At 44.7% G+C, this 26705-nt stretch overlaps 1 protein-coding gene across 1 annotated transcript in view; it reads right to left on the bottom strand.

Moving 5' to 3' along the window:
- Nucleotides 1–321: 321 nt before the first annotated feature.
- The window catches only part of LOC310879274 (2-oxoglutarate dehydrogenase complex component E1-like), a 64961-nt gene continuing 38577 nt past the window's right edge, over nucleotides 322–26705 (bottom strand). Inside the window, 13 exon segments of the mRNA XM_083793823.1 lie at nucleotides 322–3376; nucleotides 4169–4323; nucleotides 11936–12096; nucleotides 13315–13387; nucleotides 13810–13878; nucleotides 13880–13942; nucleotides 16357–16428; nucleotides 18005–18183; nucleotides 19880–20007; nucleotides 21084–21234; nucleotides 23973–24101; nucleotides 25006–25108; nucleotides 26447–26599. Of these exon segments, the coding sequence (XP_083649949.1) occupies nucleotides 3256–3376; nucleotides 4169–4323; nucleotides 11936–12096; nucleotides 13315–13387; nucleotides 13810–13878; nucleotides 13880–13942; nucleotides 16357–16428; nucleotides 18005–18183; nucleotides 19880–20007; nucleotides 21084–21234; nucleotides 23973–24101; nucleotides 25006–25108; nucleotides 26447–26599 (1557 nt within the window). The 3' untranslated portion in view covers nucleotides 322–3255.

Genomic DNA, 26705 nt, shown 5'->3' with positions numbered 1-26705 from the left:
CTTTCAATAGCTTAAGCACCAAAATGCGCTGCACAAGGTGCCCTTTTTTTTCACTTGAGCACCTGCCCCCTCTAAATGTCTGTGCACGCCACTGCACCTCATGTCGATTGAGAGAGATGAAGGAAGCCGGTGACACAAACAGAACACACCCTTGTTTGTGTGAATTCACAAAATGTCTCGGTGAGAGTAGTGTGCAACCTCTTAGCGCGACTGAACATCAAAGGATGGCAAAGGCACGCAGTTTGACAGTTTATTACAAGGCACACAGTTTGACAGTTTATTTTTTTCATATGTGATCAGAAAATGGTAAAAACAGGACGACAAGATATACTGTATCTCAATAGATATAGTGAGCATCATTTTTGAGGGGGAAACACAAACATTACGTAAACACAAACATGTAAGACAAAAGTGAGGACGCAAATTGTGATTGATGATAAGAGCGCGTCTCACTTCGCACGGGTGTGATTTTATTTTGAAATCCCCCATTTTTGGTAGCCCATTCTTTTCACCAGTGTCAATTGTCTAGTGTGATCCTGGGCGCTACACTCCCTCTGCCAACCTGGGGAGAGCAACGGACTGACCTCCTGCTTCCTTCCATGCATGAGGAGTCCAATCCCCCAGTTGGATGTATAGCACGTGGAAGGAACATGTTATTCAAACCAGTTTCTCTCCTCTCCGGCTGGCCAGGGGGAGGCAGTTTAGAGACCAGGATTACTGCATGTTTGTTTTTGTGTGAGGGTACCTACCCTATAGGGGACACGGGGAGAACATGCAAACCCCACACAGAAAAAGGCCCTTTCGCCAAACCCCCACATCGGGTATGCGTATGGGCACTGATGACGCGGAGGAGGGAACAACGCTCCCAGTGCCCACAGCGTCCCCAGTGGGAATCGAACCCAGGACCTTCTAGCTGTGAGGCGACAGCGCTACCGATTGCGCCACCGCGTGCCCTGCAGCTCCTGAGCATCTGAGCACCTCACTCAGCAGACAGACCGGACAGGCTGTCAGAAACACAACAGCTCACATCTTTTTGGTGTTAGCATTATGTTATGCTTTAGCTATTGAAAAATAGCAGATCTACAAGCTCATAGCCCGCCACCGAGTGGCGCGCTACGAGCTTGTAGGTCTGCTATTTTTTTTTAAATCGAAGAGCGACTGACATAGAAACATAGCTTTATCAGAAAACTGTCAGGATGTAGAAGACATTTTTTAGAATCTGATCTCAGGTCAAAATGGGTTAAATACTGAGTCCATGGATGGAACCCTCCCACCAGACAGACCAAAATAATCAGGGTCATTTAAAAACTCCTGTCCTTCCAAGTCTTAAGAAATAAATCAGCACAAAAATACATCATGTAGGCCTACATTTAATTTAGACTTTGTACAGATATTTTAACTTTCAATGTCCAGTGTCCCTCTTTAAACAATTTAAAACCTTAAAAGTCCACATACAAGGAATTGGCTTAATTGGCCCAAAATCAGTGGTTGCAGGTGTGTTTCCTCCTGGCAAACCTATATTCAAAGGCCTGAACCCCATTTGGATAGTTTTAGGGATCCATAGCAGAGCTATACGGTGAGAGAGAGATTTGTTCATTGGCGTTTTCTTGAATAAAGAGCCTTAAAGACCAGTCAGTTGTCCAAACACCACCCCCAGCAAGTGTGTGATCCTGATAGGCACATAAACAGAACATGGACAGTGACAGTGTGTGGTCAAACTGTCACAGGACTCGTCTCTCCGCTACCTATAGGGGTCAGCATCGTAATTCCGACGGCGTGTTAGACCGACGGCGTGTTAGTCCGACGGCGTGTTAGACCGACGGCGTGATAGTCCGACGGCGTGTTAGACCGACGGCGTGATGGTCCGACTCGCCCCATTAGCCCTCATTAGGCTACTAACTAGAGAGATGTCTCGATACTGTATCGGTATTGGGACCTTGGGTCCTTATTTGTCATATTAGTATCGGTGAATATGGCAGTCTAACCACCGATCCGACACAGGGTTTAAGGCGTTGACACTATGCCAGTCTAACCACCGATCCCACACAGGGGTAAGGGGTCGACACTATGCCAGTCTAACCACCGATCCGACACAGGGGTAAGGGGTCGACACTATGCCAGTCTAACCACCGATCCAACACAGGGGTAAGGGGTCGACACTATGCCAGTCTAACCACAGATCCGACACAGGGGTAAGCGGTCGACACTATGCCAGTCTAACCACCGATCCGACACAGGGTTTAAGGCGTTGACACTATGCCAGTCTAACCACCGATCCCACACAGGGGTAAGGGGTTGACACTATGCCAGTCTAACCACAGATCCGACACAGGGTTTAAGGGGTTGACACTATGCCAGTCTAACCACCGATCCGACACAGGGGTAAGGGGTCGACACTATGCCAGTCTAACCACCGATCCGACACAGGGGTAAGCGGTCGACACTATGCCAGTCTAACCACCGATCCGACACAGGGTTTAAGGCGTTGACACTATGCCAGTCTAACCACCGATCCGACACAGGGGTAAGGGGTCGACACTATGGCAGGTAAATCAAATGTTTTAGTTTGCCGAGTTTGCTTTGGAGTTGCCCAAAGTGCACATTTGAGTGAGGAGTCTGCTATAAACACAACACGAGATATATAGCTAGATAGCTATAAACACAACACGAGATATATAGCTAGATAGCTATAAACACAACACCAGATATATAGCTAGATAGCTATAAACACAACACCAGATATATAGCTAGATAGCTATAAACACAACGTGAGATCACGACACTGGTATCGGCTAACACAGAAATTGAGGTATCGGGATCGGATCGGAAAGCGTAAAAAACTGTATGGGGACATCCCTTCTACTAACCCCGTCCCTAAATCACACGCAGAGCCACGTTGTCGGAACTAATGCGCCATCGGAATTACGAGCGGATCAACCCGGGCCTAGTAGTACCTCCTAGTTTCCTTCCGTTTCCTCCCCGTGGGTCTTCCAACTGTCCTCCTGTAGTTTGAGTTGAGTTCCGGCATAATAATGGGTCCAAAACACAACCATGGGTTCCGGAACCAAAGTCCGCCTCGTGCCGGGCAGAATACTAGAACAGTTTATACGCAATTCACACATCACTGGGTATAGGACGTGTTACTGCGACGCACTGTGAGGCTTGTAGGTCGGCTGTTTGTTTTTGTTTTGAGTTTATGTTTTTGCCATTAGGGGGTTGTATGGTTGTTATAATCCCAGCGCTGCAGGGACAGGCTTACTGTTTCCCTGCGAAGGCGTCCAGGTTGAACGCCGTGTCCATGAAACGCTGCAGCTCCACCAGGTGAGTCTGCTTGTTGCCGGTGGCGGGGGCGGCCGCGGGGTCACGCCCAGCGTACCTGAACACAAACGCCACACACAGAGGAGTACCGTAAGGTTTGACAGTGTTTAACCCATTCTGACCTGAGATCAGATTCTACAAAATGTCTTCTACATCCTGACAGTTTTCATTCTGACCTGAGATCAGATTCTAAAAATGTCGGTTTGAAAATGAGAGTTTTCTGAAAAAGCTATGTTTCTATGTCAGTCGTTCTTCAATTTTTCAAAAATAGCAGACCTACAAGCTCGTAGCGCGCCACTCGGTGGCGCGCTATGAGCTTGTAGATCTGCTATTTTTCAATAGCTAAAGCACGACATGATGCTAACACCAAAATGGGTTCCCGTCCAAAATGGATTAACCTGTTTAGACCTGAGGTCGATTCTACAAAATGTCTTCTAAATCATGACAGTTTTCTGAATGTCAGTTTCATGTATCTACATTTTATGTCAGTTCTTAAACATTTTCATGTCAAGGACCCCAAAAGATATATGTAATTGACCGCCGACCCCCATCAGAAAATATGTTGTTCCAGGGACCCCCCAGAAGCAAAGATTTGAGTTAAACTTTGAAAGTTTTTAACTCAAGAAAAAGATTTTTCAAAAATGTAATTTCAATAGCTAACGTTTCGAGGCAAGGCTCTTCATCTGGTCTCCATTGAGCAGACGAAGAGCATTGGCTCGAAACGTCGTCAATAAAGTATAACATTTGGAGCATATTAATGTGAGGGTTCTTTTTCTGAACCCAGCACCTCCATTCGTTTTTGGCCGAGTAGAAAGTTAGCACATGCACAAACAAACAAGGCGGAGCTTACCACACAGGGCGTGTCCGGCCGGTGGTGGTGCGGAGGCGGGGCTTGACGTAGTCATAGTAACCCTGGTTCTTGTGTTCCTCCTGACACCAGAGCAGGTCCGCGGCGGGAAAGCGTTCCGCCTCCACTTTGACCAGATCAAAGGGGAACGGAGAGAGCTGGAGAGAGAGAGAGAGGTAGTGGAAGTCATAATAAACGTAGTGTACGTCAGAGGCATATCTACAATAAGGCTGTCCTGATCCATTTCTGCCTAAATCCAGACAAATGAGAGGACAAAAACAAGACCTGAGAACCATTAGTGGACAGCTGATTGGCCGTCGCGGTAGAGCGCGACCCCTCAATCACCCGTTGGAATGTAAACGCATGCCTTTCAGCCTCTGTATCGATCCTACTCGTCTGGCAGGTGGATCTCGTTGAAAACCTTTAGTGCTACGATTGAACGATTTTAATCGTTAAACGACTTCAATCATTGAATGATTTAAATCGCTGAACGATTTCAATCGTTGAACAATTAGCTATAGAGCTATAGCTATAGAGCGTCACAGTCCCGCCCCCTTTCAGAACGACGAGTGGCCCAGGAAATGATTCTCCGTTCATTTTCTCCATAGGCTTTTCAAAAAGTATTTATATAAAGACGGTTACACCGCGGACAAAGCCAACTCGGATCGTGACAAATCATGACAACAAACACAATATTTTGTGCCGATCAAATAATTTGAAAGAAGAAAATAAAGGCAGGAGACAACACTATTTGTTTTGTTTTTCTTCTTACTAATTATTTGATCGGCTATATATATTCTTTTAGAGCAAACGTTTTTAGCTGAAATCTCTGCTTCGGGGGGGGGGGGGGGGGGGGGGTCCCTGAAACAACATATTTTCAGATGGGGGTCGGCGGCCATATGTATATAATTCTGGGGGTCCTTGACAGGAAAAAGGTTGAGCACCACTGACACAGAAACATGAGGTTTTTCAGACAACTGTCAGGATTTAACATTAGCACGTCGGAGCAGCCGTTCTGACCGATTTTGAGATATATGTTTTTTAATATAATTTTTATCCCACGAACCCATTTTTCACCCCTGTGTCAATCATCTAATGTGATCCTGGGCTCTACACACCCTCCACCAACCTGGGGAGAGCAACGGACTTTAACTCATGCTTCGTTCATGCTTGAGTGTCCAAGTTGCTCCTTTACACCTGACAGGGGGGAGTTTCCCTGGTTGGACGTAGCGCGTGGAAGGAGCACGTTATTCCAACCAGTTCCTTCCCCCTTCCATCAGGCGCCCCGGCTGGCCAGGGGGAGGCAGTTTAGAGACCAGGATTACTGCATGTTTTTGTGAGGGTATCTACCCTAGGGGACACGGGGAGAACATGTGAGGGTATCTACCCTAGGGGACACGGGGAGAACATGCAAACTCCACACAGAAAGGCCCTTTCGTCAACCCCACCTTCGGGTATGGGCACTGATGACGCGGAGGAGGAAACACGCCACCAGCACCCACAGCGCCCCGAGCGGGAATTGAACCCAGGACCTTCTAGCTGTGAGGCGACAGAACTACCAACTGTGCCACCATGCCCCCGGATTTTGAGATTTTAAAGTTGATTTTCTTAGCCCATGAAGTCCAGAGAAAGTTCCCCTTGCATGACTTTGTCTAAATATTCGATTGAAATTATCTCTGTTTTTTTTTCTCCCATCTAAAACGTTTTGTAAATATGATTTTAGGCATAGATATACCTACTAGGTCTGGCTATTTCGGCCAAATCGACCGCCGTCCCCTTTTCTCCCCCACCCCTCCCCCACTAAAGATCTTCACAGTTCACACCTCCCTCTCCAGCTGGAGACGACATTGTTGTCTGCACGCACGCACTTTTCTTTTTTTCTTCCCTCTCTTATAAATAAATTATTATTCACCCAATAAAAATTTACACTTCACGGATTATAGGCCATTTGGAATTAGAACAATCGGTTGAAAATTGGCCGAGAATAGCACAATTTAACCCATTCTGAACGGGCACCCATTTTGGTGTTAGCATCATGTTATGCTTTAGCTATTGAAAAATAGCAGATCTACAAGCTTGTAGGTCTGCTATTTTTGAAAAATCGAAGAACGACTGACATTTTTAGAATCTGATCTCAGGTCAGAATGGGTTAATCAGACCCAGTGTGTGTCCAGTGGAAACCTCGTATGAATCTGATCTCAGGTCAGAATGGGTTAATCAGACCAGTGTGTGTCCAGTGGAAACGTCGTATGAATCTGATCTCAGGTCAGAATGGGTTAAATATCAACCGAAAATGGATCATCTGCAAGCTCACAAAGCGCTGTCATGCAACACTTGGAGCTGGTTGGAAATCCCAGAATTCTACACTTTCATGTTGTAAGGAGATGTATAGAGTCAGTGAAACACTGTTGTAAGGAGATGCATAGTCAGTGAAACACTGTTGTAAGGAGATGTATAGAGCCAGTAAAACACTGTTGAGAAATACCTGAGAATACGTGTGAAGAGGGTCAATGCGTGTGTCTAACAGACAGTTGGCAGCTCTGCAATCGACGTCTAACAGACAGTTGGCAGCTCTGCAATCGACTCCCCTGTGGGTTCCTGTCCCTCCCTTGATTCTGACAGTAAGTCTCTTTCTCAACAATGCCACAAAGCCAACTTCTCTATTCCTCTCCCTCTCTCACCGACATGTCTTCATCAGTAATGCCACAAAGCCAACTTCTCTATTCTCTCTCTCTCACCGACATGTCTTCATCAGTAATGCCACTATACCAACGTCTCTATTCTCTCTCTCTCACACAAGACACTATAAAGGTCATTGACCCTTTCAGTTCATCCAGGCCTTTCTGAAGGGTTCTATCTGGTGCAGAGCTGTGCTTCAGAGGGTCACCACGTATACAAACTACCCTGACCCCGACCTCGACCCTGACCTCGACCCTGACCTCGACCCTGACCTCGACCTCGACCCTGACCTCGACCCTGACCTCGACCTTGACACCGACCCTGACCCTGACCTCGACCTTGACCCCGACCTCGACCCTGACCCTGACCTCGACCCTGACCTCGACCTTGACCCCGACCTCGACCCTGACCCTGACCTCGACCCCAACCTTGACCCTGACCCCAACAGCCTACAGTCCAATAAATTGTCTTAGTATAAAAGTGTGAAGAGAGACTCTTCAAAGACTTCAGTACAATTAAAACAGCCTTTCTTTCACACCATCAGAATGAAACAATACAAGGAAGAATCATTTATAGGAATGCTTAAACATTCTGCTGAGAAAGAGCCTTCCTGCCCTGCAGGTTCAAATCAATCGGAAACATCAAAGTATGAAATTCAAATGACTGTAGTTGGGAGTTCTTTAACTATCTATATATTGTGGCGTCTCGGTCCGGGACCGCGCGCCACGGCATAGCCACCTCGGGGAGAGAGGGAGAGAGACAGGCAGAGCGAAGCGTTGCCAACGGCAACGAGGGCGGGTCCTGGAAGGGAGGTACGTCCCAGCCCGTCTCCTCGTCTGCCTTAATGAGGCACCTGCTGCGCGTCCACACCCAGGCAGGTTAAAAGCCTCTGTCCTGCTCACACTCTCAGAGACTCTCCCGAGAGACAGGCTGGCGTGCGGCAACCGGTAAGACTGAACCATGCATATTCCCTTCCCTACTCCTAATATACCATGTATTTGAATTGAACTTGATACGATGACAATATACTAATTGTGTGAATCTCATCTCTCAGGCTCACCGACCCAGTTCATGTCCGTGACCGCTGGGCTTTGGGAATTAGGCTCATACTGGCTGGGACACTGGAGTGCCCCTAGTTTCGGGCGGGGCACGTCCAAGACAGGTGGTCCAGCTTCCCACACACATAGCAGTGTCGGGGAGGCGCTCGACCCGACCGCTCTGGTCCGGCCTCTTGTCGGGGGGCCTGGGCCGGGGGTCCCGTGTTCTGTCGTTTGGGTTGGGGTTGTGCATGTCTTTTAGGGATTTAGGGATTCCGTTATGAACGATTAAAAATCGATTCATAATTATTATAATAATCTTTTTTTAAATTCTGGTTACAGTTACAGGAGTTTTCACTACATGGTGTCTGTGATATGAAATGTAAGCTCACCCTAATCACAGTAAACATCATGTCTTCAGTCATTTTCAAGTTACTGTAGTATTTAGTCACTTCAGTTCAAGACTGGAGTAGATTGTGATGGAATCGAGAATCATTTTGAATAGAAAATCGTTTTGAATCTGGAGAAAACATGCTTTTGAATAAAATAAAATAAACGTTTTTGGATTGAGAATCGGAATCGAATCGTGGGACACCCAAAGATTCACAGCCCTAATGTCTTTGTTCTCTTTTTCCATTATGTGTCAATCCACGGGCATCTTTGCTGATGTATTGCAATTTTTTTTCCCAATTTCAATGAGCAATACATCATATGAAAGGTTACAGTGTGCAGTTTCATAATATGTAAAGAACTGAAAAATGACCATGTCCCCCTTGCATATCAAACCACTGTCCCCGGTCACATAATGTGTCAATCCACCGGCATCATTGCCGAGGAAATTCACGCAATTTGACCACATCGCTGTTCTCTCAAAGAGTCCATCTTTAATGTCCTCTCTTGTGACTTCTGTCCGATCAAGCTGTGCAAGGAGAGCAGTCTGAAAACCCACTACAATATCTGAAGACGTGTACACCTCAACTGGAGTCAACTCAACTTAGAAACTCAACTCAACTCAATTCAACTCAGAAACTCAACTCAATTCAACTCAGAAACTCAACTCAACTCAATTAAACTAAGAAACTCAACTCAACTCAACCTGCGAGGCATATTACATATAGTTTTTGGGGTCCTAGACATGAAATATTGAGCACCACCGATATAGAAACATGAGGTATTTCAGAAAAAAAAACATTTTTAAATGTTCGACGTCAGGCCTAAATGGGTTAAGTATAAACACATCTATCGATCTTACGCAATAGCAGTTGTAGTGTCGGCGCAGCCAAATCACAGTGCCTCTCTTGTCAATGCTTTATTGGATGTGTTTAATGGTACATTAACCTTTATTCACATGCAATCATATTACTGTAGCAACACAATGCATGTGCTCTGAATTAATGTATAAAATAATTATTGAAAATGAAAAAATCTGATGTTTACAACATTCAGGATTTAAGAACAATTTCTTCAAAGCTGTTGCAGCGTGTGTGGGGCTGCTCCTATTGGCTGGCATCATTGTCCTGGTCATACTCAGTGAGTAGCATTTTATAAACCCTACTGTATCTTTATGTCTCATATTTGAGTCAGGAATAGTTTGATTGATTACTTTATTAACAGTTCACCACAGTGTGTGTGTGTGCAATTAACCAGATAGCAAAATATGTCTCTCTCTCTCTCTCTCTCTCTCTCTCTCTCTCTCTCTCTCTCTCTCTCTCTCTCTCTCTCTCTCTCTCTCTCTCTCTCTCTCTCTCTCTCTCTCTCTCTCTCTCTCTCTCTCTCTCTCTCTCTCTCTCTCTCTCTCTCTCTCTCTCTCTCTCTCTCTCTCTCTCTCTCTCTCTCTCTCTCTCTCTCTCTCTCTCACACACACACACACACACACACACACACACACACACACACACATATCATATGCAGTTGCTGGGACATGGAGAGAGCAACTTATCTGCCGTTAAGCGATGTTACGCAACGTCAAGCGCCACCGCCGATGTATGGCAAATGCAATAAAGTTGGATGTAAAACTAACTAACTAACTAGTTTGTTGATTATCCTTCTTGCAGATTTGACTAAACAGAGAGGCCAGTGTAAGACCAGTTTTGATGAGTTACTGACCAGACTTAACAACCTGACTGAACAGAGAGACCAGTGGAAGACCAGTTATGATGAGTTACTGAGCAGACATACAAACCTGACCGAACTGAAGAGGATTTTGTGTGGTCAGTGAGACATCACTGTGTTTATACATTCTTATATCATGTTGTTCATCATTTTGTCATTAATCACATTAAAAACAGTGTCTAACATTATATTTTGTTGTTAGAATCACATGGATTTACATTAGGTGGTGATGGGTGTTACTACATCTCTACTGAGAAGAAGACCTGGGAGGACAGCAGAGCAGACTGTACAGCCAGACAATCTGACCTGATGACCATAAAGAGCAGAGAGAAGCAGGTGCAGTGTGTGCGTGTGCGTGTGTGTGTGTGTGTGTGTGTGTGTGCGCGCGTGCGTGCGCGTGCATTAGTGCATGCTGTAACCTACGTTAGTTGAGACACACTCTAGTATTGTACAGATTGTACTTCAGTAACCAGCTGATTGTCTGTCCAGGACTTTGTTGTCAGACTCGTCAGAGACATGTCTTTGTGGTTTGGACTGACCGACAGCGAGACAGAAGGAGTGTGGAAGTGGGTGGATGGAAACACCACTGACCACACCAACGTAAGACTTTACCTCATTATTCTACTGAGACCCATTCTAAAGCGCCTTCTAAATACTGACCTAAGTTTCTGAAAAACAAATATGTATATAGCAGCATCACACTTTGTAATACTGTACATACTGTACAGAACCCCAAAAGGGGTTCCCGCCCAGAATGGGTTAAAGAAAACATTTCAACTACATTTATTTTCAGCAAAATACATTTCACATTATTTCATCTTCATTTTTATTTCTAAATGGAATCAAAGGCTATAATACAACAGTTACTCTGTATCCGTTGTCTATTTCATTGTCCAGTTAATTTGTACGTACATATATAATCATTAAATATATTTTATCTGAATGTTTATGTTTATTTTAATCATGACTTCAAATTATATTATAATGTAATATAATTTGAAGTCATGATTAAAAAAAACCGAAACATTCAGATCAAATCCTTGTTGTGAAGGTATTGTAATGTATTAATGTGTCTACTTCTACAGGTACTGGCGGCCTGGTGAGCCTAATGACAGTGTTCAAAGAGAAGACTGTGCTGCGTTTTTTAATGGAAGATGGAACGACGTTCCATGTGTGTTGACATTCTATTGGATTTGTGAAATAGTTTTCTAGAGTTATGCATTAACTAGTAATAGTTATGTGTATGTGCAGCACCTGATTAACCCTTTGTGGTGCCTGGTGCTACCACCCGTCAGGGGGGGGGGGGGGTCTTTTTTTCTGAGTACACCAAATAGACAATGAGCTTGTAGATCTGCTATTTCGGGAAATGTTCCCCCCAGAATCTTCATGCTGGGGTTCAAGAGGGTAATTCATATTATTCAGATAAAGGGGAGACTATGTAATGTAACATGTAATCAATGAATGACAGCCATCTGTTTCATTTTAACACCACAGACCGATAGATCAATAAAGTGTTTGTGTTTGGAAACTGGGTTTGGTCCAAATCAGGGTTGTTAAATGGGTTATACGACTTCAAATCACGCAGTTCTGGGTCTATGGCCCCAAGTTATGGAACACCCTACCACTGCACCTTAAAAGGGCGACCTCCCTTGATGTTTTTAAGAGCAAGCTGAAAACTAATTTTTTCAACTTGGCATTTGTTTAGTTTGTGTTCTGGTACAAATGTCCTTACCATTTTAAATGTTTTAGTTCTGTATTGCTATTTTTATTTGCTAATTGTATAATAATACTGTGTATTGTAATGATTGACCTCCTTTTTCTTTCCGGCATTCGCTGCTTGTTATTTTTTATGTTATTTTATTTTTTTATGTGAAGCACTTTGAGTTGCATTTTATGTATGAAAATGTGCTATATAAATAAAGTTTATTATTATCATAGTTACCTGTTCAATCCGAATGATAGCCACGGTATCCTCCATGTCTCTGTTCTTGCGTTCGCGGGTCAGTTCGTAGTAGACTTTGCCGGTGCAGAAAACCACTCTTTTCACCTGGTCAGCGTTGGTAGATGCAGGCCCGTCTGGTATTATGCGCTGGAAGTTGGTGCCTGAAGAACATGTACAGTACAGTACAACATACAGTAGGTACTAGGAACAAGTAGTACAGTTAATACTGCGGAGATTGTCTAACCAATGCTATGTCTAACCAAAGTATGCCTCCCATTAAAATAGGGTGCATTTTGCATCCCATAACACAGTTTATAGTTAACCCATTTTGGGGCGGGAACCCCTTTTGGTGTTAGCATCATGTTATGCTTTAGCTATTGAAAAATAGCAGATCTACAAGCTCATAGCGCGCCACCGAGTGGCGCGCTACGAGCTTGTAGATCTGCTATTTTTGAAAAAATCGAAGAACGACTGACATAGAAACATAGCTTTTTCAGAAAACTGTCAGGATGTAGAAGACACTTTTAGAATCTGATCTCAGGTCAAAATGGGTTAAGGGATGCAATAAAACAACGACCTCTGCATCCACGGGATGCATTACTGTACTGTTTTTATATAAAATGAAATGGGAGTTAAATGCTGCAATTTGTAAAAATGGCAAAATATGACTCCTAATGTCGTTGAAGTGGGACTCATAAAATGTCCCTGGGACTCTTATTCCACTTTCAACCTAGCGTTTGATGTGGCATTACCAGTAAAATATTTGTATACATATGACCCATATGACTTAAAGGGATTGTGACATAAAAATAACAGTTGTAAAGGCACTTCTCAACAAAAGAATGCCAGTGAGGGATATGGTGTGAGGCTCTTTCCAACGCGTGGTGATGATGACAGTAACTCAGGTCGTCTCGTTGAGTGCATTTAAAAGGTTTTATTTTTGCTTGCAGGATGGATAAAGTAAGACATAAAAGCCGGGTACTTAAACTGTAACTTAAACAATAAACTGGTGCTACAAAATAAACAAATTAAATCATAACAACTGAAAAACAAACAAAACACGCACGGTTGGAAAACTGTGTGGCGTTTCCCAAATTCCCTGCTGCCGTGCACCTGTGACGCATACAAGTAGGCTGTGCCTGTGATTGGCTGAACCCGCCTATGCCCAGGTTGTCATAGCAACTTCACAACAAATTAACCACAGAATAAAATGATCAAATTGGCTACAACAAGAGTTTTTGTAATTGAGTACCACAGACGAAAAACAGTCCAAGTCCAAATTTCATTCTGACCCCTCCACGAAAAGGCCTCGTTGTCCTGAACCCTTATCTATCATTTATACATTATGGATCAATAGTGTGGAAAAACTGACGGTTCACCTGGTAGCATGTCGTCAAAGCTGGACTTGGCCTCAGGGTGGCGCAAAAGAGACTTTGGAGTAAATATAATCAGCTGGGGGGAGAAAGAGAGAGAGAGAGAGAGAGAGAGAGAGAGAGAGAGAGAGAGAGAGAGAGAGAGAGAAAGAGAGCGAGAGAGAGAGGAATTTAAATAATGTGTCCACGACCCACAAATGGGTCCCGAGTCCCGACCCAGTGCTTGGGGGGAAAAGTGCTCTAGTAGTATGTCTGAATGCACTAGGTGTGTGTGTGTGTGTGTGCTGTGCATGCGTGTGTGTGCCTGTGGGTGTGTGTGTGTTGTGCATGCGTGCGTGAGTGCGTGTGTGCGTGCGTGCGTGCATGTGTGTGTGTGTGTGTGTGTGTGTGTGCTGTGCATGCTTGGGTGTGTGCGTGCGTGTGTGTGTGTGCCTGTGTGTGTGTGCGTGCGTGCGTACTGTGCATGCCATGCGTGCGTGCCTGTAGGTGTGTTTGACTCACGGGCTTCCTGAAGGGCTTGAGGATCTGTCTGCGGAGCACGTGGAAGAGGTTGGCGGGCGTGGAGCAGTTTCACCACTATCCAGTTACAGTCGTACAGCTGGCGCACGCAGAACTCCTCCACCGGGACCACGCTCTGATGGGTGGACCCGTTACAGTTAGAAACAGTTACAAACAGTTACAGTCCTCACCTGGCACCACGCTCTGATGGGTGGTTACAAACAGTTACAAACAGTTACAAACAGTACAAACAGTTACAAACAGTTACAAACAGTTACAAACAGTTACAAACAGTTACAAACAGTTACAAACAGTTACAAACAGTTACAAACAGTTACAGTCCTCGCCTGGCACCTCACCCAGTTTTCTGAAATAAATATTTTCACGATAAAAAAAAAAATTGCAGACCTACAAGCTCGTAGCGCGCCACCGAGTGGCGCGCTACGAGCTTGTAGGTCAGCTATTTTTCAACAGCTAAATCATAACATAATGTTTAAAACACCAAAAGGGCTTCCACCTAAAATGGGTTAACTAGACTGTACGACGTGTGGAACGTCATAACTAATCCAACCGACGGGTTGCTATAGGACGTGTACAAACATCCTATAGCGCATTGTCATTGATATCAAGCGAGAGAAAAGTATTTCAGATTTTTTTTCCATTTCTTTGTTTTTGTTGGCCTCTCCTTCTGCACCATACTCCTTGCTCTTTCGCGCGTGCACGTTGTCGATCACTTCCTGTTTACCGCAAGGACTGTCTAAAGAGGACGAGACGCGAAGACCGTACGGGCGACGCCATGTTGCTCACATGGTGCTCCATGGAAGGAAAGAAACATGCGCAGTGGGCTATATGCAGCCATCACTTCCGCGTTCAGCTTCCTTGGTCTCAACTGCGCATGTTTCTTTCCTTCCATGGAGCACCATGTGAGCAACATGGCGTCGCCCTTACGGTCTTGGCGTCTCGTCCTCTTTAGACAGTCCTTGGTTTACCGTTCACAAAGAAAGGCTCGGCGCGCGTAATCTAAGGAGCTCTCCGTGGTTTTGACCAAGCTCTTCATCTTCAAGCTCTTCATTTCTGACTTCAACATGCCTCTCATCGAGTGCCGCGCTACGAGCTTGTAGATCAGCAATTTTTTTTAAATCATCAATGTGGCGCAAATCTTGGAATATATATACTTCCAGAGTGCACGTTTTTTTTCATATCTTTGCTTCTGGGAGGTCCATGGAACAACATATTTTCAGATGGGGGTCAGCGGTTAAATACATATACAATACAATACAATACAATACAATACATATCATTTTTTTTATGTTAGGAAGGGACTAGTGGACAAGAGATCCAGTGTAAGTCATTTTACACTTGGTTGCATGCTGAAAATATCCGATCTATAAGCTCACAACGCGTCGTGCTGCGACACGGTGTGAGCTTGTAGATCGGCTATTGTAAAAAAAACAGTCATTAGGACGGCATCAAGGCCCGCCAAAATACATTTCAGTCCACTAAATCAACTGTAGATTTAGTCGATTAAAATCGCATGACATATGGTCGACTAAAACTAGACTAAAGAAGCCAGAAAGAATCAATAATAAGCAGACTTGGCAACCTGACTGTAGAAAGTAACAGTACAGTAAAGAACCTGGGGGTTATTATTGATTCTGAATTGAATTTGAATTCACACATTAATCATGTTACCAAGATTGCCTTTTTTCACCTTCGAAATATTGCACGAATCAGAGCCTATTTGTCCTTGGACGATGCAAAAACGCTAATCCACGCCTTTGTTTTTTCTCGGCTTGATTACTGCAATGCAGTTTTTTCAGGACTGCCTAAGAAAACAACTGACAGATTACAACTTGTCCAAAATGCAGCAGCCAGAGTTTTAACTAGAACTAAGATGAGAGAACATATTACTCCAGTTTTGGCATCACTGCACTGGCTTCCGGTTGTTTTTAGGATTGATTTTAAAATTATTTTACTTGTCTATAAAGCTCTCAATGGTCTCGCACCTTCCTACCTACTTGACTGCCTGCCTAAATATGTCCCAAACCGCCCCCTAAGGTCTTCCACTGCTGGCCTGCTCGCTTTGCCTAAAAAAATGGCAACTAAAAAATACGGGGCTTCTACGGGCCGACGGCATGGAACAAGCTCCCACTGTACCTTCGTCAGGCAGCCTCTGTAGACATTTAAAGCTCAGCTCAAGACCCACTTCTACAACATTGCTTTTAATTGATATTTTATTTTTTATTTTTTGTTATTCATGTCCTCACTGTATTGCATTATTGCTTGTTTTTTAATGTCGTTGCCTTGCTTTTCTTTTATTCTCCATTATTCTGTAAAGCACTTTGAGCTGCATTTCATGTCATGAAAGGTGCTATACAAATAAAGTTTTATTATTATTATTATTATAAAACACTAAGACATTCCAGGTGACTAAAATGTCACCTGGAATAAGATTGCTGCCAAAAGCAACACTGCTACCATAATTTGGTTGAGAACCACTGGTGTAGAATGAGCTACTGTAGTTAGTTAGTTATCGCACAACAAACTCACAGGGAAAACGTCGGGGTCATCGTTGCACATCTGCAGAAACCTCTCGGGACGCGCCGACGAGTGCTCCGGACCCTGTGGGGGGGGGGGGGTGGAGAGAAACAACCGTTAAATCACACAACCCACTATGGAAAGGTTTCCATTTTTATTTTATTTTTTATCCCACGATTTTGTAACCCATTTTCGGGCACCCCTGTGTCAATTACAAAGAAGAAAAACAACAAAAAAAGTGTTGTAACCTGCCGTTTTTTTCTACTTTCTAATTATTTGTTTGGTCCAAAATATTGTGTGTGTTGTCATGATTTGTCACGACAAGAGTTGGCTTCGTACGACGCTTAAAAGGTCTTTGAATTAATAATTTAAGAAATGCCTATGGTCAAAATGCATTGCGATTCATTTCCTGGGCCACTTGTTGTTCTGAAAGGGGGAGGGACTGCGACGCTCTATAGTGGTGGTCCCCAGGTTGCTCTTAGTGAGGACGGTGGTCCCTGGGTCAATAGTGGTGGTCCCCAGGTTGCTCTTAGTCAGGATGGTGGTCCCTGGGTCAGAATCAGTTGGGAAAACCCCCGTTCTATGAGATTGAGACAAGTTGGAGTCGCGCATGCTTTCTTCATTTTGGAAACCTACCATTCCCTCCATGCCGTAGGGGAGCAGCAGAACCTACCATTCCCTCCATGCCGTAGGGGAGCAGCTGAAACCTACCATTCCCTCCATGAGGTAGGGGAGCAGCAGAAACCTACCATTCCCTCCATGCCGTAGGGGAGCAGCAGAAACCTACCATTCCCTCCATGAGGTAGGGGAGCAGCAGAAACCTACCATTCCCTCCATGAGGTAGGGGAGCAGCAGTAAACCTACCATTCCCTCCATGCTGTGGGCCCGGGGGAGCAGCAGAACCTACCATTCCCTCCATGCCGTAGGGGAGCAGCAGAAACCTACCATTCCCTCCATGAGGTAGGGGAGCAGCAGAAACCTACCATTCCCTCCATGCTGTGGGCCTGGGGGAGCAGCAGTAAACCTACCATTCCCTCCATGCCGTAGGGGAGCAGCAGTAAACCTACCATTCCCTCCATGCTGTAGGGGAGCAGCAGAAACCTACCATTCCCTCCATGCCGTAGGGGAGCAGCAGAAACCTACCATTCCCTCCATGCTGTGGGCCCGGGGGAGCAGCAGAAACCTACCATTCCATAGATACATTATGACTTTGACCCCTTTCATAGAGTTTGTAGAAAGTATACCTTTCACTTAAACCCATATTCCTTTGTACAATCTGATACCTCACACCAAACCTGACATTGGGCGACCTCTGGTTGGAGGCCCTCAGTAAGTAGACAGTTGGATATAGAGCAATTTACTATCTAAACTGAAAGATGGATACAATGTATGTAACCTAGATACCATACCCTGATGGAATATGCTGTTTATTTTATTTTATTATTTATTTTTCTTCTTACTATGTTCACTAGTACTTTCAAAACTAGTTTACTAATTACTTTTACTGTCTTGTACTGTCTGTCTTTGTTTTATTTGTCTTGTTCTGACCTTGATTGGGGGGGAGGGGGGATATTTACATGTCGGATACAACAAAATGTACACATATGTATTTATTCATCAATAAAAATCAAAATAAAGTGTTAAAAAAAAAGAAACCTACCATTCCCTCCATGCCGTGGGGCAGCAGCAGCACGATGCCGTTCTGGCGGACCCACTTGGCCTGGCCCGGGCTGATGAACTGGTCTATGATGCACTGGGCCGTGTTGTGGAAGTCCCCGAACTGGGCCTCCCACAGGACCAGAGCGTTGGGGCTGGCCATGGCGAAGCCCAGCTCAAAACCTACACACAGAACGTAGGGTCAGGATGGATGGGCCAAAATGTCATGGAATACCAAAACGACTTTTACCAACTCGCCAATAAATTAGGGATGCACCGAAAGGGAAATTCTTGGCCGAAACCGAATACCGAATATAGGAAACAGTTGGCCGAAAACCGAATAGCCGAATACAGCTTTTTTGTAAAGCTACCCGATTATGGCAAAATACATGATTATGGATTTTCATAATCGATTCATCAGGCGATTATTTAAACGATTAATCGGATTATGGCCCCTTTTTTGCAATTACCTTTAAAAAAATGCTTCAAGTTATTGTAGGCATGTTGTAACTAACAATAAAGACAATAAAAATGAATACTCCTTCAAAATTTATATTTTACCCCCTTTTTAATACAATTTGATTTCATTGCCATTCCTTGTACTTGTAATGATACTGTAATCTGTAATGTTGACTGTGTATAGCTGACTGTCTTTCTTCCCATTTCTATCTCTGGGACCCCAATTTATTTTTATTTCTATTGTAAAAATCAATGTAAATTTTGAGAGTGTATTTGGTTCCATTTTTGCACTCTGTTACAGACCGGCCCCACTTGGTTTACTTCCTAACTATCTATAATTTAGCTGGAACTCCCACTATGAGAACCACTGTCCTACACAGTGTGTGGGCACGCACGCACACGCACAAACACACACACACACACACACACACACATGCACACACACACACACACACACACACACACACACACAATAGCATGCTAGCTGATAGGGGAAAACGTTCTTATTTAGCAGCCATATTAGCATGTTCTCTAGGCTCTAGTATCACATATGCCAAAGTTAAACAGCACTGAACAACTGATCATTGTTAAGCAAAACGTTCACGGACGTTCTGCTTCTGCTTTTGCCCTGCCTGTGCCCACTTCAATGCGCTGCTGAGATTACACACAGGTGGAACAGATTTGAGGAGCTAACGAGCAAGCTACTGCTAGTGTTCGTCGTAGCCTGCATGCAAACTCACAGATTCAGACATTGGGGAGCATTTTTTGTCATACGACAAAAGAATAGACAGTGGCGGTGCTCACAAATACCATGTTTTGGGACCTGTTGATGAGCTCGCAGATTTCGGGGAGCGCATCGCAGCCACAGCACAGAGAGCAACTTGACGCTGTGTGTGTGTGTGTGTGTGTGTGTGTGTGTGTGGGGGGGGGAGACTGAAGTTGGGAGAGAGAGAGAGGTAGATGCGGAGCGCTCTGGTTACGTTCAAGACAATCGCGTGTTGTGTTTATACCGACCCGGTGTTTTGACTATTCGGTGATATATTTTCGGCCTATTTGAGCCGAAACCGAATAGGCCGAAAATACATTTTTAGCCATTTTCGGCCGAATATTTTCGGTGGCCGAATTTTCGGTGCATCCCTAAAATAAATACTTAAAGAAAATCCTATGGTCAGAATGCATTGCATTTCATTTCCTGGGCCGTTCGTTGTTCTGAAAGGGGGAGGGACTGCGCCGCTCTATTCCTAAAGTAACCTAAGTAAATGATGGTCAAAGTGTGCGGTGCTAGCTGTGCGGTGCGGTGCGGTGCTGTACTGTACTGTACTGTGCTGTGCTGTACTGTACTGTACTGTGCTGTGCTGTACTGTGCTGTACTGTACTGTACTGTACTGTACTGTACTGTACTGTACTGTACTGTACTGACCCAGTACTCCGTACTCGGACAGAGAGCTGTTGCACACGGTGTAAGGAGCCTGGTTGGAGGAGATGTGGTTCATGGGGATGCAGACCCGCTTGTCCACGTTCTGGTCGTGGAGAACATGGTGGCGGTGGCTGTGGACACACACACACACACACACACACACACACACGCACACACGCACACACGCACACACGCACACACACACACACACACACAGGAAGAAAAAAAACACCCCACGTTATCGCGAGACATCATGACGAGACATGGCCAAAGCATTTCCAGGGGTCCCCAGAAGCCCTGCTCTATAGGACACTAGGGCTTTAAGCAACTAGTCGACTAGTAAATCCACTAGTTGACTAGTTGATAAGAAAAAACAATCCCGTTTTTGTAGGCCTCAAGATCAGCTAGAATGCTAGATTATAGTCACCAATGTACACACACAAATATTATAAATAAATACAAATCTTTATTTTATTTTACTTTTTCTTTTACATAATTGGTAGTTAAACAAAGAGCCTTTAGATATAGACAGAGTTAAGCAAACTGCGTTCACTTCATGGGGCTTCAGTCCAATGGAGGCTCTCCTACATAGACTTCTATTGAGAATGGGGACAACCAACTGGGACCGGTATAGGCAGAAATGCATTGGACTCAGCTTTAATGATCTTAAATCCCTTTATTTTAGATTGTTTTGTAGTAATAGTACAACATGAACATTACAGAGACGTTAGTTGTTACTGTACATTGTACAATACTTGTCTAACAGTTGTCATGTTGCACACATGCTTAAAATAGCTCTTGTTGGCGCCGCTCTCGTTGAAAACAATGCATTTCCAACTCCAGCTTGTCTCAGTTCAGGCTGCATGAACAACGAGCACTCTGTTTCTGCCCCCTCAATGTCGTAACTCTTCTATTAGATGGCTCTGGTTAACCAAAATTGGGGCGGGAACCCCTTTTGGTGTTAGCATTATGTTATGCTTTAGCTATTGAAAAATAGCAGATCTACAAGCTCATAGCGCGCCACCGAGTGGCGCGCTACGAGCTTGTAGGTCTGCTATTTTTGAAAAATCGAAAGGAACCACTGACATGGAAACATAGCTTTTTCAGGTCAAAATGGGGTAAAAAACTAGTCGACTAGTCGAGTAGTAAACTAGGCAACTAGTAAACATCACTAGAAGTGAAAGCCCTATATGGGGTGCATATCCACCTGAAGGTGCCTCTCTCGACGTCCTGTCCGCTGAGGCGGACGTGGATGCCCTCTTTGAGCAGAGAGCCGAACGCCATGTACTCGCCCAGGGCCCAGTCGCACACACGCTGCTCCACCATGCTGGCACGGCCCTTCAGGATGCGACTCAGACCTGTCCCCAACCAAACGGTCAGTCGTTAGCCCCTTAGATAGCACTGACCCTAACCCACACACGCTGCTCCACCATGCTGGCACGCCCCTTCAGGATGCGACTCAGACCTGTCCAAACAGTCAGTTTGTTTCTTGTTATACTAGCACAGGATAAAAGACCCTAAAATTTCGTTTTTTTAGCTCAATTGCAACTTTTAACAGTACAATTTCTGTGGTCTCTGGTTTTCTGTGCTTAAAGGAGAATTCCATACTAAAAGGCTTTCTTACCTTTCTTTGTAGTTGTTACATCCCCATCAAAGAGGTCCAGGTGTTATTTTGTGCAAAAGCTCCTTATTGGCTATTTCCCCTACCATAAGCCCTAAATGAATTGCATTGAATTGAATGGGATGTATGGGGTGTTGTGCTAATTTGCTTATTTCCATCTAAATAAGTAGTAAAGTGTGCCACATTATGAAGAGAGGATATATACAAAGAATATATTATTTTGAGCGATGGAAATAAGCGAATTAGCACAACACCCCATACATCCCATTCAATTCAATGCAATTCATTTAGGGCTTATGGTAGGGGAAATAGCCAATAAGGAGCTTTTGCACAAAATAACACCTGGACCTCTTTGGTGGGGACGTAACAACTACAAAGAAAGGTAAGAAAGCCTTTTAGTATGGAATTCTCCTTTAAAGAAAGTGCTCTGATTTGCCTGTGGACTGTGATGTAAGAGTCCACAAATCCCCGATGTCACTGTTGAGGGATTATTTTGCCTTGTTTTCATTGCAGCTCAAAAGACTTCAGAACACACAGAGAAAACCCCAGACCACAGGAAATCCACTGAATGTTCAAAGTGCAGGTTGTGTGGGTGAAATTGAGATAATTTATAACCTAAAAGAAAAACGAAAAATAAAAATAAATGAAAAATAATGTCATGAATCGTTTAAAAGAGAATTCCATGCTAGAAGGCTTTCTTACCTTTATTTGTAGTTGTTACGTCCCCACCAAAGAGGTCCAGGTTTTATTTTGTGCAAAAGTGCATTATTGGCTATATTTCCCCTAATATAAGCCCTCAGTGGGGCTTGGGTTTTTGTGCTAATTCGCTTATTTCCATCAAAATAAGTAGTAAAGTATGCCGCTTGGGATACTATTGATTTTTGAGCGATGGAAATAAGCAAATTAACACAACACTCCAATGCCCCATTCAATTCAATGCAATTCAATTCAATTCAATTCATTGAGGGCTTATCGTAGGGGAAACAGCCAATAATGCGCTTTTGCACAAAATAACACCTGGCTGGACCTCTTTACAAATAAAGGTAAGGAATTCTCCTTTAATAATGAAACTGTCAGGATGTAATAGACATTTTTAGAATCTGATCTCAGGTCAGAATGGGTTAACTGTCCTGAGCTTCTCCAGTGTCCATCCCCTCTATAAACTGCATGGTATCGGACTGACAGACTGGCATACTTGCCGATGCCGATAGCAGCGTTTTAGGGCAGCGTCGGCAGCTTTTCTGATACTGGTATGGGATAATAATAATAATATATTTATATAGCACCTTTCATACATAAATTAATGTAGCTCACAGTGCTTTACAGAGCAGAAAATATAATGAAAACAAAAGCAAAACAAAACAGGCATGCAGTTAAAACAATAGGACAATAACAGCAGTGTCAAAACAGGCAAAGGCAGTGGTATACAAAGATAAGAACAGATATTTTAAAACTCAACTAAAAGCAAGAGTATAAAGGTGAGTCTTAAGCTGTGTCTTAAAAATGTCTATATATAGAGGATGCCTGTCTGATCCGCAGTGGTAATTTATTCCAGGCCGTTGGGCCATAAAAGCAGAATGCTGCCTCGCCATATTTTTTACTAGCCACCTTTTTAGGGAGTTGGAGTATAGGCCAGCACTGGACGACCTGAGGGGGCGGTTAGGGCAGGGCTCCAGTGTGCGACCTATTAAATGGGCACGTGGGCACCTCAGTGTTAAATATCCTTATTGGCCATTAGGTTGAACATGCCAATGCAGAAGTAAGGGGTGTGTCTCATTTCTGTTTCATATAGCCAAATGATAATAATGATATGAAAAAATGCACTATAGGTTAATTCATTATAATAATTTCCTATAGAATGTGTGTGAGTGAGAAATATTCCATGTCATGTGCTTAATTTAAGGCATTTTTATGCTTCAGCCAAGAAAACCTTTGCTAGCCTTGGTGTTATATAAGGTCATACGAAGAAAAAGTTGGTGCTACCCATAGAGTATATATGAATAGAGAAGACACCCGAGTTCTCCTCCCATCCACTTGCATTAAGTTGCTCTAAAGCGCATGAGGCGATTTCACTCCTCCTTCCGTGTAGGAACAGAGTGCATTCTGGGATGGATTTGCCTCAAACACATGAACGCGCTGGTCGTTGACTATCATTGTGCCGTTTGTGCGCGTTCACGTATGAAACATTCGTTCACGTGTCATGGCCCCGATCACATGAACGTTGATAGTCAACGGAGCAGCGCTGGCTCGAGCTGCAATACCAAATTCGACCACTATGTCCATTTCGCCTCAGGGTTTCCTCTGGGTGCCTTCTCTATTCATATATACTCTAAGGTGCTACCTAATATCTGGTGGCGCTACCACCTGAATACGTATGTGGCACCAGTGCTACCTGTGAAAACGTTAGTCTGGAGCCCTGGGTTAGGGATATATCCAGGCAGACAGTCATGGATGGACTATACGGTGTGTCTGTACCTCCATGGATGGTGAAGTCCTCCACAGGCACAGAGGAGGCGATGTGTCCGATGGCACAGAGGTCCTCCTCACTGATGCCCGTCGATGGGCAGCTCATAGTCTGGGGTTGGCCATCTAGTTGGAAGAAACCTACACACACACACACACGGGGACACACACGGACACACACACACACACACACGGACGCACGGACGCACGGACGCACACAAGGACACACACACACACACACACGGACACACGGACACACGCACACGGACACGGACACACGGACGCACAAGCACACACACAAAATAAACCAAAGCCTTATTGCCTTGTACTAAAGCAGTGGATCCCAAAGTGGGGTCAATGGGGGCCCCCAGGGGTCCTTGAGGGAGTTCCAGGGGGTCCCCGGCTAAATGATAAGTTAGGAACCAAAATGGACCTTTATGGGTCTTCTGTAACTCGGAATGTACAAATGGTACACTCTCAGAGTTAAATTAATTGATTTTACAATATAAATGGTGGTCTCAGAGATAGACAGGCCATGCAATGGGGGGGGGGGGCAGTACACCGTGGAACTAATGCATGTCAAACTGACGGTCCTTCAAATTAAACGGGTTTGAGAATCACTGCTAGAGCCGTAAAAATGTTCTCTTATGGTGGTCCCTGGCATAATAATGTTTTTAAATGGGGGTCCCTGGCATAATAATGTTTTTAAATGGGGGTCCGCGGGGCTGAAGAGTGTCAATTTGGGGGTCCTTGACATGAAAACGTTTGGGAACCCACTGTACTTAACCCATTCTGAACGGGAACCCATTTTGGTGTCAGCATCATGTTATGCTTTAGCTATTGAAAAATAGCAGATCTACAAGCTCATAGCGCGCCACCGAGTGGCGCGCTACGAGCTTGTAGGTCTGCTATTTTTGAAAAATCGAAGAACGACTGACATTTTTAGAATCTGATCTCAGGTCAGAATGGGTTCATCAGAACCAGTGTGTCTCCAGTGGAAACCTCGTATGAATCTGATCTCAGGTCAGGTCTCAGGCGCCCTCACCTGGCCAGGGTGAGTCCAGCCAGTGTTTGGGGTGGAGGATCTTCTCGTCTTTGGAGTGAGTGTACGCCTCCTCACAGATCCTGTCGTACTTTGCGACCTCCTCCTAACGGCCGGGAACACACTTTGTTACAGCGATAATGTGCTCAATTTCCAAACGACAGCAGTAAATTGTATAGTATTCCTTTCATTCAATTCCACTATTTTGTAACCCATTGATTTTCCACCCAGTGTCAATTATCTAATGTAATCATGGGTGCTACACTTCCTCTGCCAACCTGGGGGGTGCAGTGGACAGATCTCATGCTTCCTTCTATGCATGAGGAGTCCAAGCTGCTTCTTTTCACCTGACAGAGGGGAGTTTCCCTGGTTGGACATAGCGCGCGGAAGGAACACGTTATTCCGACCAGTTCCTTTCCCCTCCATCAGGCGCCCCGGCTGGCCAGGGGGAGGCAGTTTAGTGACCAGGATTACTGCATGTTTTTTGTGAGGGTACCTACCCTATAGGGGACACGGGGAGAACATGTGAGGGTACCTACCCTATAGGGGACACGGGGAGAACATGTGAGGGTACCTACCCTATAGGGGACACGGGGAGAACATGTGAGGGTACCTACCCTAGGGGACACGGGGAGAACATGTGAGGGTACCTACCCTATAGGGGACACGGGGAGAACATGTGAGGGTACCTACCCTAGGGGACACGGGGAGAACATGTGAGGGTACCTACCCTAGGGGACACGGGGAGAACATGTGAGGGTACCTACCCTATAGGGGAAACGGGGAAAACATGTGAGGGTACCTACCCTAGGGGACACAGGGAGAACATGTGAGGGTACCTACCCTAGGAGACACGGGGAGAACATGTGAGGGTACCTACCCTAGGGGACACAGGGAGAACATGTGAGGGTACCTACCCTAGGGGACACGGGGAGAACATGTGAGGGTACCTACCCTAGGGGACACGGGGAGAACATGTGAGGGTACTTACCCAAGGGGACACAGGGAGAACATGTGAGGGTACCTACCCTAGGGGACACGGTGAGAACATGTGAGGGTACCTACCCTAGGGGACACGGGGAGAACATGTGAGGGTACCTACCCTAGGGGACACAGGGAGAACATGTGAGGGTACCTACCCTAGGGGACACGGGGAGAACATGCAAACTCCACACAAAGTAAATTGTACTCTGGGATATTTAGTGCCTTGGAGTTTGTTATTTATTTGATTTAGTAGTAGTTGTATTACTACTTTCTTACTTACGATGTCAGAGAGAGCTGATCATATAGTTTCACCTCATAGTCTTGTCTGGTGACGACTCCATCATATAATCATATATTTCACCTCATAGTCTTGTCTGCTGACGACTCCATCATATAATCATATATTTCACCTCATAGTCTTGTCTGGTGACGACTCCATCATATAATCATATAGTTTCACCTCATAGTCTTGTCTGGTGACGACTCCTTCTCCGATGAGCTTCTCGGCGAACGTCTGCAGGACACATTTCTGCTTCTTGACCTGCTTGTACATCAGAGGCTGGGTGAACATGGGCTCGTCCATCTCGTTGTGGCCGTTGCGCCTGTAGCACACCTGCAGCACGCACGCACACACACACACACACAGTCACACACACACACACACACACACACACACACACACGATTGAGAGAATGAGAAGCTTGTATATCGGCTATTTT

The sequence above is a fragment of the Protomyctophum parallelum genome, assembly GCF_964188405.1.
Source record: "Protomyctophum parallelum genome assembly, chromosome: 21".
Classification (NCBI taxonomy): Eukaryota; Metazoa; Chordata; class Actinopteri; order Myctophiformes; family Myctophidae; genus Protomyctophum; species Protomyctophum parallelum.
Note: the sequence above shows the minus strand (reverse complement) of the source record. Positions and strands in the feature narration are given on the sequence as shown.